Source organism: Suricata suricatta, chromosome 11 (genome assembly GCF_006229205.1).
Source record: "Suricata suricatta isolate VVHF042 chromosome 11, meerkat_22Aug2017_6uvM2_HiC, whole genome shotgun sequence".
Taxonomy (NCBI): Eukaryota; Metazoa; Chordata; class Mammalia; order Carnivora; family Herpestidae; genus Suricata; species Suricata suricatta.
The window spans coordinates 82,133,026-82,151,518 of record NC_043710.1 but is presented as its reverse complement, the minus strand read 5'-3'; the positions used below and the strand labels follow the sequence as shown (position 1 = coordinate 82,151,518).

The following is an 18,493-nucleotide window of genomic DNA, read 5'->3' as shown; positions in this document are numbered from 1 at the left end:
TCATTCATCCAACTGATATCATTCACTATATCAATAAATATTTGAGCACTAAATGTGCCCTGGTCCATTTTATTTTTGTAGTAATAGCTCTGTTCACCATATCTACTGCCTATAGTAGCTGTCTACCTCTCAACTTTTCATCTCTGGGGGATAAAAGTAGCTTCATAATCACTTCCCAATATTTGCTTCTACTATACTCATTTTCTCATATCTGTATCATAATACTTGCAGTATTATACTGCAATTTTCTCTTCATATAGCTGTTTCCAAATCTTAGATGTGAGCTGCTTAAAGAGAGTGCCTCACTAAATGCAGTGCATGAATAAGTGGATAAAAAATTAGGGGAAAAATGATTTCCTACAGATCAAATGAACCTGTTACATGAAAGTAGCATCATTTGTAGTTTGAAGCTTTTGTTTTCCAAAGCTGATAAGATTTGGTACCAATTAATGCTGCCGCCCCCACCACCACCATTTTCATCAAAATTATTTAACAAAGGAATAAACAGAAAAGAAGGCAGACTTGCCAGTAATGTCTCTCCTGTCTTTTTCTTCAGCCATTTGTTATGTTCATTGCAAGACTGCATTCCCAGTGTTAGAAAATTCAGCTTTGATGTCTGCTCATCTGGGTGTTTCTACTCAGTTTCCAATTCTCCATCTTTTTCTTACTGTAAAATATCCTGATAGGAATAAGTGTGTCCTTAATATATTTTTCTAAAGCTCTTCTCTCTATATACGTTTTTAATAGGGTGTATTTTGGGTGAAGATAACAAAAATGTATCCAATCATTTATTTGCTGTGCTTAAGAACAACTAGATAAAGGCTCCCTTGCAAAATGAAAAGATAACAGCAAAAATTTTCATTACCTTAAAGTGGCTTGGTAAATAGATATGTCTGCCAAAGGCCAGCTGGAGAATGCTTGGTGGATGGATTGACAGGTAAGGAAAATATAGATGGTTTAAATAAATAGATAGGTATAGTAATATTAGGAAGGTTCATGAGTATATTGATAGAACGAGTTGGATAAATGGGAAGATAATACACAAATAAAGATGTGAATGATTTGCTAATGGAAGAATAAATTGGTACACAGAAGACTGATGTAACTGAGTGGCCAGATGGAGTGAAAGACCAATGAATGTCTATGCCTCATCAGGTGAGCCAATAGATGGGTAAATGCTGTGGTATGAATAGAAGCAGGAGATGGTCAGATGTGGATGGAAAGAGGGTGATTAAAAGGAAGAAGAAATAGGAGCAGGGAAAGGGGAGCACTAAAAGTATCATGATGGTAAGGGAAACTGGAATTTGTTACCTTGACAAGTCATAATTTTCCAATGAATGTGAGGAAATTGGAAACTCAATCATTAGTACCACCATTTCCTTGGTATTTTAATTTACAAAGAATATGACTTAGTTTAACAAGTTTATCTGTGCTCCATCTCCTGTGGGAGGAGACTAAGTTTTTCTTTTTCAATTTTTTAAATATTTATTTATTTTTGAAAGAAAGACATCGACAGAGCTTGAGCAGGGGAGGGGAAGAGAGAGAGGGAGACACAGAATCTGAAGAAGGCTCCTTGCTCTGAGCTGTCAGCAGAAAGCCCGATGTGGGGCTCAAATACACAAACTGTGAGGTCATGATCTGAGTGGGATACTTAACTGAGTAAGCCATCCAGGCATACCAGGGAAGACTAAGTTTTAACAAGTTAGGAATGAGCTAATGTTTACCTATGAACCCAATAAGAAATAAGCCTCCTAAGTCTAACTCAGGGTCTTAGCCAGAGGAGCTAGCTATGAAGTAAAGTCAGCTGGAGAATTTTAACCCACTTTTGCTGTATCCCAAACCATAACTAGCCATTCGCCCTAGGCTTCATTTGAGAGTAGTCTTGAAAAATCCAATAGCTGAATAGGAAACAAAAACTGACTTGAGAATTTTGAACTGTAACATACCAACAAGAATAAATTCACAAATAGTGCAGATGAGGAGTCAAAGAAAAAGAAGGCCAAGTGTTCAGTCCAAGATCACATATTGAGTTAATGGTAGAACTAGGAAGAGTTACCTGATGTATAAATGGTTCATGAGAAGCTGAGTTGTAAGAAAGAGGTTAATAGCCATCCCTTCAGAAAAACAGATAGGCAAGTGTTGAAGACAGAGGTGTTGGAATTTTATTGAAAGAGAAGGATGTTATAGAAAAGGCAATCAGAAGGGAGCTTCTCCAGTTCTCTTTTTTATGCTATTTCCCATATGTATTCTATAGTAAAACCTAAGATGAAGAAATAATTAACCCAATTATATACTCTTTTAAGAATACGTGTACATCATAGTCACCATATTTTCTATTATTTGTAAATGGCATAGATATTCAAAAATATAGGTATAATATGCAAAGTACCTAGACTTTTTCTGTGTGTGTGTGTGTGTGTGAAAGAGAGAGAGAGGGAGACAGAGAGAGAGAGAGAGAGAGAGAAATAGGCTACTCAGTTTTCTGATTGCATCTACTCCCCAAAGTTTAAAGCACACATATGGGAGAAGCATATGGGAAAAAGCATAGCCTGCTTTTCTCCATTCCTGGATAGTTAACAAGATGTCCTAATAAACAGCCCCCCAAAAGTTACAAATTTCTTTGAACTTTATTGATACACTGCACAATCACAACCATCTCGTATTCATCCTGAATTAGAAAAGGTTACAACTACAATGTAACATGCACAAAATTCAGGTAGTATATTCACCCTTAATACAATTATTGACAGAAATAAAGTCTTCATTGATTTTTGAAGGAAAAAATAAGAAAGAAAATAAAAGAAAAAGAACTCTAGAAGCTATACTCTTGTATCATGTGATAATTTTTAAAGCATTTAAACATAGATTTGTTTTAAGGATAATTGTGAGAATGGGCACACCCATCGTCTGACACAGCTATAATGGCACCATTGATAAGTCATAATTTTTTTAATCTAGAGGACTCTGAACTTGACAGATACATTTTTGTACACCCACACATTCCTCACAACTTCACTTTACAGGTCACAAAATTTTTTGAATGATTAAAAATGCTCCCTTTACCTAACACAAGGGCAGCTATTATTACTTATCATTGCTATTATTGATGTCCTTATAAATCTGCCAATAACATAGAATGCGGCCCTAGAAGGATAGTAGAGGTTTCACAATCTTTCTTTCTCCATTCAGTGGCATGGAACAATTGTACGCAGTTTAAAAGGGCACCATTTAAAGAAACAAAAAGGAATCTATTTCAAAATACTGGAAATGAGGCTTAGCTGCTTACTTTCAGGATGAAGACAATGGTGCCTAATTAAGTCCACTCCACATTCCCTTGGACTCCGAGGATCCTGCACCTGAAGGCTCAATTGCACTGGTTCAGCTCTGTCTTTCTGCCCCATCATTTAATTGCATATCTATTTCTTCCTCCTTTCATTTACTTCTCTTCTCTTAAGCAAGAAATGAGGGAAATGAGACTGGCATTTTTATTTGTTTGTTTCTAGTGATCATTAGAAGTCCTCATCATATGGTATCTTTTGAAAATGTTGCTTTCCTAGTCACACACCTGTGAAGTTTTACTGCAACTGCTCAAACTTATTTGTCTTAAAATCAAAAGGGAAGCTTTGGATGGTAGAAGAAGAGGCAATTGGGTGTAAGTTTCTAAGAATATAGCTTGTGTGAAACAAAACCAAAACATCCTAACTGTTGGAGAAAAAGATAAAAAAAGTAAATTTGCCAACAGGAAGAATTTTGTTACTTCTCCCAATTCCAAATATATTAAACTTTACTTTAAATAAGTTTTCTTTTTTGGGGGGTTAGGTGGGAAGGGGAAGTGGGCTGGTTCCAGGTGAGGACTCAGGGTCAAGTTGAAAAAGATAACCCCACCCCCATAAACCAGCTTATCTTGAGCCATTCCTCTCTTCTTTCTCCTCATGGCTCTGATGACATCCATACACAACTACAGAGGAGAAAACATTTCTTTGGGCACTGGAAGCACCAAACACAATTAGAGCATTCCATTTCTCAGTGCAATGACAATGATAAGCTTTCTTTGAGATTGACTGCCAACTTGGAGGTTCTCTGCTCTTTTCACATAAGAGTTCTTCCAAAATAAGCAGAACTTGTTAACACCTCCATGTTGAGATCAAGTTGACTGGATCCATACAGAAACAAGTCCTTAAATTTAGCCTTGGTTGTGGAGTTTTTGGAGTCCACTTCCACCCAGTAGAGCACACTTACCACCCAGGTTTTGAGAAGGAACTGCCCACATGTGAAACGTATCATCTGGTATGAAGCATAGATTTCACGGGAAAAAGACCAAGGCCTATTTTTGATAGAAAGCCTTACCTTTCCTTCCATTCCAGCTAGCACAATTGCCACAGAACAGCCATGCACAATGCTCCCTGCATAACATATGTGCATGTTTTGACCCCTGCTCACCTAGATGTCCCCTCTCCTCCAGTTAAAACAAGAATGAAAAAAACTAAACACACTTGCTTAGACTTGCAGATGACTGTATCAGGCACTTGACATTAAACTACTGAAAAACAAGCTTGGCCAGAGCCTTAACACTAGCTCATTCATTGGCATTACTTTGGTGGAAATACATATTAACTGTGTTTTTAGGAAAGGGGAAGATTGCAGAGTAAGTACATTGCTGAATTTGTCATATCTAACTTCCTGATAAGTATTAATTGGTTCTCTTCCCATGTGAAAAACCCATGAAGAATTATAGGCTCAGAGTTTTGTTTATCTTTTTTCTTTACCCCTACCCCCATTCTTACCATTGGCACCTTGGAAAAAAATCTATCCAGCACACTTTATCCATCTACCCTCCATATGGGAAGCTGAAAAAGCATGTGTGTTAGTGGATATTGTCCTTAATAGCATTTAATGTTCTACATGCTTCAAATGTTGGGTAACAGCTACTGTTCAATAGAGCCATCCCCACAAAAGTAACCCAAACAACACATAAGCTGGATTATGTCTATAGCGAAGAAGAGCCATTTTCTTTCCTAGTGCCCAGTTTTCTTGGGTCTTATTTACTTGGTTTTCTTTATCCCAGATGAGGATTGACTGTATTATTTTCTTTATCCCAGATGAGGATTGACTGTAGGATATTTTTGCCCTCTGAAACACAACTGGAATAGGTAACTATCAGAGGTGCTTCCTGGTATCCAGTGGAAGAGGGCAGCACAGAGTGGCTCTGACACCCAGCCTCATCATGTTCACAAGATTCTGGTGATCTTCCTGGCCAGTGGAAGATGGGTCCCTTCCTACAGAACAAGCCTTGGCATGAAGAACATGTACATCTTGTCCATTTCAATCAAGCACTGTGTTCTCCAAGACCGTTTACTCCTCAGAACCTCCAGGTTTATTTCACTCCAAAGTAACATTTATTATCAGTAGAACACTCAAATGATGCATTTAATTCCCATACAATGTCTGACACCAACCTGACTCCAGGTGCAGAATGTGATGACAGATCTGAAACATTGATGTCCGACCTTTAATTCTGACTTTGCGTCTGCTCATGATTGTCCCTGGAACTTGGAATCAATACACTGCTTTTGGCACATCATTTATATTCCCAGAATCTGGCTTCTGGCAGCTCACTAGGAAATGCAGATGTCTGTTTACAGCTGGCAAATGTAATATTAATTTCATTCGCACCATCTCCAACTCTTACAAAAGTGCCTAGCATTTTGTATGCCAAGACTACCTACCTTTGTATACATGTATGTATATATGTATGTCATATATATCTAAGTATATATTACTCCACTGTGCATGCCATGTTCATGTGCCACTATGGACAAAACACAGAGGCCATTTATATTGGAGGAAAAAGATCAATTAAGCATTAAGGGAATTGAGCTCTATAAAGGTCATATTTATTATTATTATTATTTTTAATATGGACCTAAAAGTTTCCCAACTGAATCAGAGAAGGTCTGTGAGATAGTCACTGTTGTTGCTTCTTTCCTTTCTCATTATGACAGTATGTCAGTCCTTGCAGCACTGGTAAAGAGAGACATGACCTTGCATGATTTTCAATGCCATTTTTTTGGATTATAGGCACCCTTGTTGGCTGTGTCTTTCTGGTTCCAGAAAATGTTGCAGAAAAGTCAGATCAGCTCTAGTTTATCTGTTAGATCTGTTTTGAACGTGAAAAACTGAGGACATTCTTCCTCAAAGCCACTGGAGAAGCAGTCTGTATCAGAGGAAATTGTGTGTCACTTACACTTTCCCCTCCTGTTTGCAGTGTTGTGTTAATCAAGTGCTTGGAAATTAAGTCAGTTGCTCAAGTGCCCTCAGCTCAGAAGAGCTTCCTGAAACAAATACCAGAGTTGTCAACACACCCGCCATGTAATTGGCTTCCATCAGCTTTTTACTGGATAGTTTTCAAACAGATTAAACCAAAACTGGAACAGGGAGGAGACAATAGCTGAAGTCATTGCACACAGACAGTTGGACTGCTCTCTTCACTGCAGAGACAGATAGGTGTTTCCTCTCTTCTGTTCTTGCAATTGATAAAAGCCAGCCATGGAGTAAGTCCCATAGGTTTCTGACAAACACTTTCTTGAAAGGCGGAAGGAAACATGAAGTTTGGCATCTTGGTCCTTCAAGTGTGAAAGGAAAAAAAAAACATAGCACTGATCAAGGCCTATCCAGGGCTGATCTGCTTCCCAAGAAGACGCTTTTGGAAACACAGCATCTCTGGGAGTAGTGAGTGACTGATCCTTAGATTATTACTTTGGCCCATCTGTTAATAGCATCTACATTGGGTGGATGGCATACCACCTTCCAAAGAGTCCATGACATATTGCTTTTCTATGTTGTTAGCCTGTGAGACCACTGGCTTTCATATGAAAGTTGATAGGTAATTTTGAAGATACCAATGTCTGCTGAAGGTAGAGGAGAAATGAATATAGTAAAATAGATACAATATGATTAGAAATTAATAGGGTGATGAATTGATAGTGAGTAGTAAGAAAGAAATAGAAGTGTTAGGTAATTACATTGATAGATTGATATAGAGTAAATATATTACTACAGAGAAGGATGCGTGGGAAGATAATTGGAGGGAGAGATAAATAACACAGTCAGGTAAATGGATGACCATATGATTTCTGTGATTAGCTTGATAAGCCCTAAATGATCAGTCATCTATAGATCATTTTGTTTTATAAGTTAGACAGCATTTTTAAAAAAGAAGTACTATCCTCAAAGTGCTTCCTCCCTCTTTTGGTCAAGTGACTTCTAAACTTTTACTTTTGGGCTTGTGTGAATAGTCCCAAACCTCTAACCCCCATAGCAATAGAGAAAGCGAATAGGGCAGAGTGGCTAGAGACAAGAATAGATAGATAGGTAGGTAGATAGATAGATAGATAGATAGATAGATAGATAGATAGATAGATAGATAGATTCCCAGAAAGAAAGGATGTGAACCCAAATGTAATTAGATAATAATAAACATGGGGGGAGGGATATGTACATTATAATAAAGAAAATGGCCCAAAGCTTAAAAGACACAGATAATAGGACACTTGGATATAACTCTTGCTGTGCACTACATTGTAAGTCAAGTTGTGTCTTCAGGGTGTTTATCATGAGGCACATTTTTGCCCAAATGGAGCTTATGGTTTGGTGTGTTGGGGGAGGAGAGGTTCATAGTGATGATGATGGGAGAGGAGCAGAGGAAAGAGAAGAGCCCAGGTAGCAGGGATAGATTCCATTTTTGGACACACCAATGAATGATTATCCTACACATGGTAGAACCCTGCCCACCCCTCCCCCCAACCCCACTAATTCAAAATGGAGAGAAAAAAATCAAATTAACCAAACCCCCCAAAAAATCAAGAAGAAGAACAGAAACAAACAAAAAGAAGCTCAAACTGGTTTGCCCTCCGCAGTGTAGATTAAAGTCTGTGATATGGAGAAGACAGGCGTTGCTCAGAGGACCTATGGTTTCTTATCAAAACTTGATGAAGAAGTGGGCAAAGAGGGTCCCTGATAGCCAGAGACAAGCCAGTGCTCTAGAGGCCGAGTTTACACCATCAATGACTGCTCCAGGCCCTGTGTAGGGGAAAGAGAGACAGACCCATTAGCATGCACCTAAAGGGTACCATACTTATTCCCTGACAAGCAAATATACGAACATGCTTCTCTGAGAGCATTCCCCCATTTCCCACCTCCCACCATCAATCCCTCCAAATCTGGACAAAAAATAAAACACCCACTGGGAATATTTAGAAACCCAAAAGGGGCACATTGTTGACATACCTTAACCACTACAACCTGCTTTTAAACACTGGGGTTTAAAAAATAAAAGGGGTAGAGGGAGACAATGGCAGTCAGTAGGCCTAGGGGCTGAAAAGTTAGAGAGAGCAGCAGACAGGGCTAAGTGGTATGGCAAGACCTGACTGCTGCTCCATAAGCAGCACTGCTAACTGGGGAGATGGTTTCCAGAACAGACAGGGATGGGAGCATCAGGACAGTCAGGAGGGGGAGACAGTCCACAGTGGAGAGAAGCAGGTAGAGGAAGGGAGGAGAGAGGAATGGGAACATTTTGTGAGCAACAGGAGTCAATGTGTTGGTGTGGCCAAATTTTCATCCTGTAAAACTTAGATATCATGGAAGCTCCTCTTGAGGTAGCTGAGGAAGAATGGACAGTTATACTCTAGAGTTTTAAAGGCTATGATCGGGTTTATTCCAGCAGTAGCAGTGCCTCTCCAAAGGCCACAAAGATTCTGTGTTGTTTCCACATTGTCACCTAATGGTGTGGCCTTATGTGGAGTTCTTCCTTTGCCCTTTCTTCTGGCCTCTTTGGCTCTTTTAAATGTCCCTACTGAGTCATCCATGCTCCACTGTAAGACAAGACCATCGAGTCACAAGTGTTGTTCCTTTCTGCCACCTTTGAGAAGACAAACTACATGAATTGGGATTGACCTAGTCTGTTTTAAAGACCCAGGGCACATGCATCTGGGTCTAAATAACCTTAGTATTCCTCCATCACCTTTATTTGCAAAGCATAAGAAACTGGAGTCATAAGCAAGACCAGTAGCTTGCAGGCAAAGAGGATTCCAAGGAATGTGGAATCAAGTATAAGACGGAGGTGACATCAAGACATTCCTGTAGAGCCAGTGGCAAAGAAAGGGAGCTGCAGACAAGAAAAGCATAGCTTTTTTTTTTCTTTTTTCTTTTTTCTTTTTTTTTTTACCTTCTAAAGCCAGGACTTCTCTGATTCTTTTAGAAGCAAATTGGTTTATTGGATAGAAGCATGATTACTTTACGAAGCATAGCTGGTGCAGAGACTCAAGACAGCATGATGGTATGGATCCCTGCCTTGCCTAGGAAGGGACTGATGCTAAACTTTTGTTTTGGGAAGTATAAGCCCCTCACTTTAACAATGAGCATGTAACTGTTCCCAGTCCAGGAATTTTCACATGGATACCCTTCCTTCCTCTGATTTACAATGTACACAATTCCCCTACTGACTAAAAATTCACATTTACTCTCTAGCTTGAGAGTCTGACTCATACTGCTCTGCACTTTGGTTATAGAGCATTCACAAACAAGGGCAGGATCCAGGCACAAGCCCAGTGCTATCATCTCCATGAAGGCTCCCTACATATTTATGAAAAGTAGCCTGACTCTAAAGCCTCCATCAGTCAAGACATATATCCAAAGGATCCATACTGACCTACAGAATGTACTAAGTGGAAAAGTGCCCAAGTTGGAGCTCAAGGCTGTCCTCTTTTTTTTTTTTTTGATTTTTTTATAGTTCATTTATTTTTGAGACAGAGACAGAGCACCAGTGGGGGAGGGGCAGAGAGAGAGGGAGACACAGAATTTGAAAATGGCTCCAGATTCTGGGCTCTCAGCATGGAACCCAATGTGGGGCTCAGACTTTCGAACCATGAGATCATGACCTGAGCCAAAGCAGGACGCTTAACTGACTGAGCCCCAAGGCCATTCTTTATATTGTCTTCTTCAAACAATGAACAACAAAGATTTTTTAAATGAGTTTATAAGAAAATGAGCAATACAAATGTGTAAGACATACATGTCTTGAGTATCTATCTCCATCAAATATATATTATACTGATATTTATAATGTTATTTATATGTAACATACATTATAATGTTTAATATAATATTTATAATAATAATATTTGTATATTATATATGGAAAGGACATACATTAAAGTATGTGTGTGTATCTTTGTCTAATTCATGATGCTAATATTAACTTAAGAAACAATGGAAGGCCTAATAAGCTTCACTCTAGAGAGACAGACATCTTTAGTGTAGGAATCACTTTATTGCAAGTTCTACCAATGGACTTAAGCATTTCTCTGGATACCATGCTACCAGCACAAGATTGGATATAGCTAAAACAAAGCAGAAAAGAAAAAGTATATGAGGCAGGCAAAGCATGAAGGCTGAGGTACAAAGAGAGAAGGAGGCAGAGAATCATAAAGAGAAATGAGTGTTTTTAGTGGTGTGTGGCAGTTGCTATAAGATGTTCATTACTGATCAGGCAGAGGGTTTATAGCCACTGTTAAACTTCAGTTGAGTGTTTCATCGAATGGAAACCAAACCATGAGGGTGACTTAGCAGAAATAGAGACTGTTCAGCTTGCTTAGGATGATGATGGTAACACGTATTTACATTGTGTTCTCTAGGTTGCAAGGAGGATTCTTAATGCTACACACACATTAATGCATTTCATCTTCACAAAAAGCTATGAGCTATGGATTACTGGCTTTTTCATTTTACAAATGGAGAAACTAAAGAACAGAGCAGGTAAGAACCTTGCTATGGTCACTCAATTTAAACACATAGAGCTGGATTAGAATTGAGTCATTCTGTCTTTAGAGTCTGTACCTTTTATTGTTACCACTCTATTTCCTTTCTGTGTAAAATGACCCTTTGTGCATTTTTTCTGGGACCTCAGCAACACAAAGTGATACGTGCAACTGGTTAGAAATCTGGGTACTTTATGTCTCTGTGTGACTCCTCTGCTCCCTAGCTGACTGGCATCTCCTCTCTGGCCTTGGTTCTCCCATCTAAAAAAGTAGAAGAAGTTGGGTTGGTGACCTTTAAAGCTCTTCTCCTATTAGCATTTTGAGTTATTGTATGAATGGAAAATCTACATCTGCTACTAAAAGGGACAGCTGGTGAACAGCCAGATGGCCCTTTCCAGTTGGGACAAAACCATCAACACTCTGGCTTTTTGCACCTCAGCATGTCATCACCTAAAACAGCAAGAGGGCACTAAACATTCCTGGACCCCAGAATTTCCTTTTCTATGACCACATTTTCTATGCAGCTTCAAGGAGTTTTATTTTTCAGCAGGTATGATGAGCCTTGCTTTATATATCAGAAAATATGGTAATTTAATGCCAAACAGCCTTAAGTCAATCAATCTATGAGCAATGGCTGAGCTAGTCTGTCCAATGAGTTAACCTAATCCACTATAATAGTGATTAAAATTAGCATCACTTTCCTCATGGATCCGGCACACATTTGAGATTTGTCAATGGGGCCAAATGTCAGTACAGTGAGAGACCTATAGGAGGGCTCTTGTACCTTGCTCAGAGCAGGAAGAGAGGCTCATATATGTGTACCACTCTCTAGGTTGGAAGAATGTGAAATAGAAGCCATCAGCTATGAACCGTTTGTTTTTTAATTTCATCATTACAATAATCCTGATTCCACTATTAGTGAGGAAAAGAAACCATTCAGCTTGGGTCTCTCCCTTAGGGTTTCTGTTTGCTGAGGCCACTCACCTGATTAGAGATGTGCTTCTTTGTGCTTTAATATAGATTACAACTGTTTAGCTAATTGGTGTGGTTCCATGATCACTCAGGGCTTACTTTTGGTCTCTTAGGCTGATAGGAGGCTTTCGCAAATGTTAGTTCAATGAATCTGTTACAGGAAGGGCATGCAACTGGAGAATCACTTCACCTGAGCTGAGCAGTGGTAGTACTAAAGCTTGAACATACACTTTTAGAGGTCAAGCTGACTATGGTTTGCCTATATCATGTTTTCTTCAGGTAACAACAGCTACATGGACTTCTCCAAGTACTTGGTATCCAACATAATACTAGTATTAATTTCAATAAACATGATCAGGAATTCAACTGGTGCTTTCCTCCTCCTCCCCCTCCCCCCTCCTTCTTCTTGGTAGAAACAGGGAGAAATTTAGTTCTTATCTCAAACTTAGAATCCAGTATTTAGAAACATGAGGTGGATTTTCAATTATATGTTCTACTACAGAAAGCTAACTCTGAAATGCATCTGGATAAAGGGAAAGCATTTGAAAGAAAGATGGGACCAAATGTCTAAGTAACAGAATCCCTGGATACACAGGTAGAATAGACATCTTCTATGAGCCTTAGGTAAGGTTTTGGATGCATCTGTACCCCTTGGCTTTGCTGTCTTGTCTTTGCAGCCCTAAATCTTCATTGGGATAACGTCACTTACCACTATAAAAGTATAACCAATCCTGGAAACTTTAGAGTCAGACCAATTTGGGTTTAAATCCTAACTCTGTGGCATGCCAGCTATGTGATCTCAGACAAGGTTGTTTTCACTTTTCTTATTGAAAATAGAGGTAATAATACCAAATTTACAGAATAGTTGAAAGTCAAACTGGTTAGTATAGCGCTTGGTAAAAAGCAGTCATGTGATCATGGTAACCACCACTATGGAACTTCCAAACCCTTAGTTGAGGCTAATATTGGATTATTTCAATTTTTCCCAAGTGTGCTGAACCTGAGATGTGATTTTGCTGGTGACAGTGGGAGGAGGTGAGATCATGAGATAGGGTGGGTGCTGAGAGAGGCCACTGGCCATGAGGGCCTTGGAAGGACAGGAGACATAGAGCAGAATGATAGAAGTTGCCCAAAGTCAAGATTCATGCATGGCCCAAGGGCAAAGGATCAGGATTGCAAGGGTATGGGACCCCACACTAGCCTAAGAAAGCCACTGTCATTCACTCAGCAAGTATTATTTGGGAGGCTGCTGTGAGCCAGTCTGTTTTCAAAGAGAAAGGTAGACACAATCTATGTTCAGAGTTTATACTTTAAAAGGACCTGGAATGTCTTTTCTCCTAGTCTAAATCAGTCAACAAACAATTGAAAAAAGGGAATACATAAGGAAGGGGAAAAAGGGAAGGAAGAAAGGAATGGTAAAAGGAAGGAAGGAAGGAAGGAAGGAAGGAAGGAAGGAAGGAAGGAAGGAAGGAAATCTTTAAATGCTCCCAAATTCTGAGAAGAAAGCTATTTGGAAAAAATAACCAGTATCCCTTTCATCCCAGGAATACCCTTCCTGTTGTAGTACTAAGATAATTGAATTCAATAGTTAGAGTTAGAGAGAATTGAATTTGAATTCTGGCTCTGGTACTCACTAGGATGACTTTGTACAAGACAGTCAACTTCTCTAAAACACTTTTTAATGTATAAAATGGAGAGGAGTGGTTATATATATATATATATATATATATATATATGTATGTATATGTATATATGTGTATATATATGTATATATGTGTATATATATGTAATATTACTCAGCTATAAATAATAATGAAATCTTGCCATTTACAACAATGTGGATGGAACTAGAGTGTATTGTGCAAAGCAAAATAAGTCAGAGAAAGATAATATATGCTTTTACTTATATGTGGAATTTAAGAGTCAAAACATGAACATAGGGGGAAGGGATGGAAAAATCAGGTAAAAACAGAGAGGGAGACTAACCATAAGAGACTCTTAAATACAGAGAACAAATTGAGGGTTACTGGAGAGATACTGGTGGGGAGGATGGGCTAAATGAGTGATGTCTACTAAGGAGAACACGTGTTGGGATGAGCGCTGGGTATTATATGTAAGTGACGAATCCCTGGGTTCTACTCCTGAAACCCATATTGCAGTGTATGTTAACTACTTGAATTTAAATAAATAAATATTTACTCTAAAAAATGATAAGATCACTGAAGTAAAAAGTATGAATAAATATGAGTTGAACTAAAACCAGGATAGTAACTGCTGATCCTTAAAATAGGATCTTTTATGGGGATCCTTTTTTAAATAAAGAGACTTTGTAGAATACTAGATTGTCAAGGATAACTGTAAAACACCAGCTGAAAACAAATTTGGCTATTGGTGAGCAAGCAAGTAACCTGGTCTCTCCTTAAAAGACGTGAAGTGGATGGGGCGCCTAAGTGTCTCAGTCGGCTAAGTGCCAGATTTCCGCTCAGGTCATGAACTTGCCATTCCTGAGTTGGAACGCTGCACAGGGCTCTGTGCTGATAGCTCAGAGCCTGTTTGGAATTCTGGGTCTTCCTCTCTCTCTCTCTCTCTCTCTCTCTCTCTCTCTCTCTGTCTGTCTCTCTGCCTCTTCCCCACTCAGGCTCTGTCTCTCACTCTCAAAAATAATTAAACATTAAAAAAAAAAAAAAACACCCAGACCTGAAGTGGCTACTAACCACAGATTTAAGCTTCTTAGGGAAACAAGTACATTTAGAGGCCCAACTCCCTCTGGACAATTGACACATTTAAGGAATCATTTTATCATTAACAATGACTTGGTTCAATTATAATGGTTAGTACAAATACCAGGTTTAATTAAATATTTTTGAGGGGTAAATTGGAAGTTAGAACGTGGATTTTTGCCTTTTCCCTGATCCAGTCTTTTCTCCCTCCTTTAAATGCTAAGCATCGTTAAAGTAAAAACTCTAATAATAATTCAAAGACACAAAACAAACCATAAATGACACGAGTGACAACCACAAAATACCTTGGGGCTAGATATGCAGACAAAAATACTTTAGTCTTTAGCATATAGGAAGAAGAGAGAGAGCAACATAAGTGATCAAGAGATAAATTCAAGAAATGGTAAATGGCATGGAGGTCAATTGACTTGTGCACTCTGGGCCAGAGGGAAGACTTTATGGCCAGATGTGACGTATAGAAGGATATAAAGAAATAGACAAAAAAATAAAGTCCACTTTGGAGAGGGTACTCACTTTGCAAAATTAAATATACTAAATATTAGATTTTTGAAGTGCAAATTGTATTTAGGACCTCACCTAGAATCAGACTGCAGGCCTCGCTACCCTGGACACTAAGACTTTGCTGCTGCATTCAAGGCATGGCTGATCAGCCGCTGGAAGAGCAGGTTTTGAAAATCAAAGTACCCAAACTGGGCACAAAGCTCCCCTTCCTCGAATACTTAAGCTTACTGATGAGATCTTGACTTGCAAGAGACTTTGAAGCTTAAAAATGGCAATGATCGTATTGAAATGTGTCACTGTTTTTTCCTTTCCATGATTGCCATGAAACTATGGCATGGTTCTTCAGGAACATTACAATGTATTTCTGTAATTCTACTAAAATAGCAGGTGGTAGGGTGATCACATTAAAAAAGAAAAGAAAGAAAGAAAAAAAAAGACCCACAGGCAAGTTGAACTTGGTGATAGCACAGTGAGATCAATGAAGTATCTGAAGTCTAAGAAGATACAGTTTTGTTCTGAAATTTGGATAGGTTTTTTAAGTATGAATATGAACTATGTGACCTTCCTAATGAGGAACCAAAAGGATAATGATGTTCTTGGTGATTAAAAGAGGAGCAGGAAATCTAATTAGAGGATGCATGTGTTACACTTGTTGGTGAAATAGGAGCCTATTTTCAGCAGTGCTGGCTGATGAAGGCGCCTCATTCCCCTTCAAAAGGAACTTTCCTCCATTGTCTTTAATTACAGTGGAAAACATGGCACTGTGTTGTTTTACAAGGAAGATTAACCAGTCTTTACAGCGTGAAGACTTGTGTATAAAGAGGCCAAAAAAGGCAGCCATCTTTGTTTTGTTCTCTTTAGCATTCCCTGTTTTGTATTTAACACAAAGACAAGAGCTGAAGAAGTTAATATCAGAAGTTAATTCCAATCTGTCAGCTCATCACAAACTTGAAAAAGACAAGACTTTGGTCTATGCTGAACCACAAGCTCTTGCGTGTGTGTGTGCTGACATCAGCACACCCTGAATGCTCAGTGTTACATTCTAAATGCTTAGGCTAATAGCCAGATGTCAATGATTCAGATAGAGAAGGGTGGGGTGTGAGGGAACAACAAGGAACCTCATCAGGAATGAAATGTGAAATGTCTGCATTTTTTTTCTAATATGTTGACATTTTGCAGGTTGGGGAAAATACAAATGATTACACTGCTGTCATCAGCCAAAAGCAATGGTATTTCTCTCTGACTCATTCCCTCCCACCTGGATTTAAATTGTGGATTTGGAAAGTAAAAATCATATACATTATTATCAGCAGGAAATGGACAAATATGTGCAGCTTTTGATGTCTCTGCAAGAAGAAGTCATTTGATGAACGTCTTCCTAAATGGTGAATTGGAATGTTTAATAAAGTCTCCCTCAGAAAGAAGACCCAGGGTGGGGTGGGGGGGAATCCCTGAATTCCAAATAAGATATATAGAAGATGGAATGCAAGGGGAGAGTGTCAGAGAAATAGTAATCTGACTTCTCTGAGGGGGAGAAGACCATGAGTCCTTTTGTGCATTTGGGTTTTTTTTTTTTTTTTTTTTTTTTTGGTTATTTGAGTTTCACACTATATCAAGACTACCACTAATATCCCCATTGACTGGAAGTTTTATTAATTTGACAAATATTTACTGGGAAGAAAACATTGCAAGATACAGTGCTACATCCTTTAAGTGCAAAAGCAAATACACACAACATATAAGCCTACGCATAAAGTATCCTGAAACCCCAGACGATGTGATTCTTCAGTGAGGCTCAGAAACACTTTATGGATGCAGTAACGTTGAGTACAACCCTAAAGGAGAAGTAGTTTTATCAGAGAAGAGGGCAAAAGCTTCCATCTGTGACTCTTTAGCATACTGGAAGACATGATATATGTGTGGATTAGAAAGAAACATGGGGTTAATATCAGACAGACCTGGATGCAAAACCTGGTCTTACCACTTCCTCCTGAGGTAAAATTCCGGTCTATGGGAATTTGGTCCAATCATCTGAATTCTCTGAGCTCTGGGCTCTTCTTCTTCGAAGTAAGAATAAGTACATACCTCAAAGTGTTCTTAGCTCTTTAATCCCGGTCTGGTGGACACTTAATTGTTACTAGCCTTTTCATTTAGTATATTCTATTATTCTACTGTAACTGTCTTTTTACTTGTTTGTATGGGGCTGTGAACTTTGTTCCTCTTTGTCACTCAATCCAAATGGATTGATGGATGAGGAGAGATGAAGAAGAAACATGGTCAAAGTCGTATGCATGTAATGGGATTGGCATTCTGAGACACAGGCGATCTAGCATGGTTGGCACATAGTAGGAAGTGGAAGAGCTTGAAGTATAAGAGTGGGTGGACCTCAGAGCAAGAACACCCCTCAAGGCTATGCTCTCCACGTAGGTAACTTTAGCAGGGTATAAACAGGTACATTATGAATTTTGGAAAGGTCACTTGGCCCCAGAATGGCAAAGGCTCACCAAACATGCAGGAATTGGTAAGAGAATAGCCTGACTGCTCAAGGAAAGGACACATCCCAGTGTAAGGGAGAATGGAACAGTGAACCCAGAAGAAGAGCCATGTCCCCCTCACTAGGACTTGTGACTACCAGGTGTAAGAGAAAGGGAGAGGAAGAAGTCAGAACCACCAGACAGATTCTAGTGAGAGTATGTAGGTGAAAAAATAAGGTAAATTGAGTGAGAGGCATGTCTGAAAGAGAAAGATTGAATTTGCAATTCCCATGGAACATGCAGGTGGGGAGAGTAGTTTGTAGCTCAGAATTAAGGAGAGTCCTAGAGATACAAATTTTGTAGTTATCAGACTCTCAAAGACCATCAGTCTTCAGTGTGCAAAAGATTCCCTTGGAGAGATTGCTTTAAAAGCACATTCTCAGGACCTTTCCTGGAGAATGTGATAAAATGATTCTGGGGAAAGACCCATGAATCTGCATTTTTAAAGCACCCAATACAAGTAAATGCAAACTAAGATATTGCTTTGTAAGATGCTTGAAGACATAGAAGATCCCTTATCCTCCCACTGTGAGATGCTCCCCGGACAGACTGATGGGCCAGGTAGCAGAGGAGCCAGAAGAAGACTAACCCAGAATAGTAAGAAACTCACTCTCCACGTGTATTACAGAAGCTAGGAGTGCTGGGGGCCAAGAAGTCTTGAGCTGAGATTCAATTGGGTTTTAGGAGACAGAGAGAACATGGCAGACTAAGGTGTGATGGTGCTGGAAGAGTCAGAGATGGGAACACGGAATCTCCTGTCAGAGATCTGGAGGAAGAGGCCAGAGAAGATGTAGGATAGCAGGCAGAGGGCACACTACAAACAATCCCCAAACTCCTCATGCCCACTCCCCAGGTCTCTGGATGCACATAGGGGAAAGCCATGCTTGATAGGATGCCCTCATAAAGGAGTGGAGAAGGCCAATAGAGGCAG

General features: G+C 39.2%; 1 protein-coding gene across 5 annotated transcripts in view; it reads right to left on the bottom strand.

Annotated features, from left to right (window-relative positions):
- Window positions 1-2,139: 2,139 nt before the first annotated feature.
- OPCML (opioid binding protein/cell adhesion molecule like) overlaps window positions 2,140-18,493 on the bottom strand; it is a 485,591-nt gene continuing 469,237 nt past the window's right edge. For 4 of the 5 annotated variants that reach the window (XM_029957396.1, XM_029957398.1, XM_029957397.1 and 1 more), the window contains one exon: window positions 2,140-8,079. In XM_029957396.1, coding sequence (XP_029813256.1) covers window positions 7,979-8,079 — 101 coding nt within the window. In that variant the 3' untranslated portion in view covers window positions 2,140-7,978. The remainder of the gene's footprint in view (window positions 8,080-18,493) is intronic. The other variant, XM_029957400.1, reaches the window with a different exon arrangement.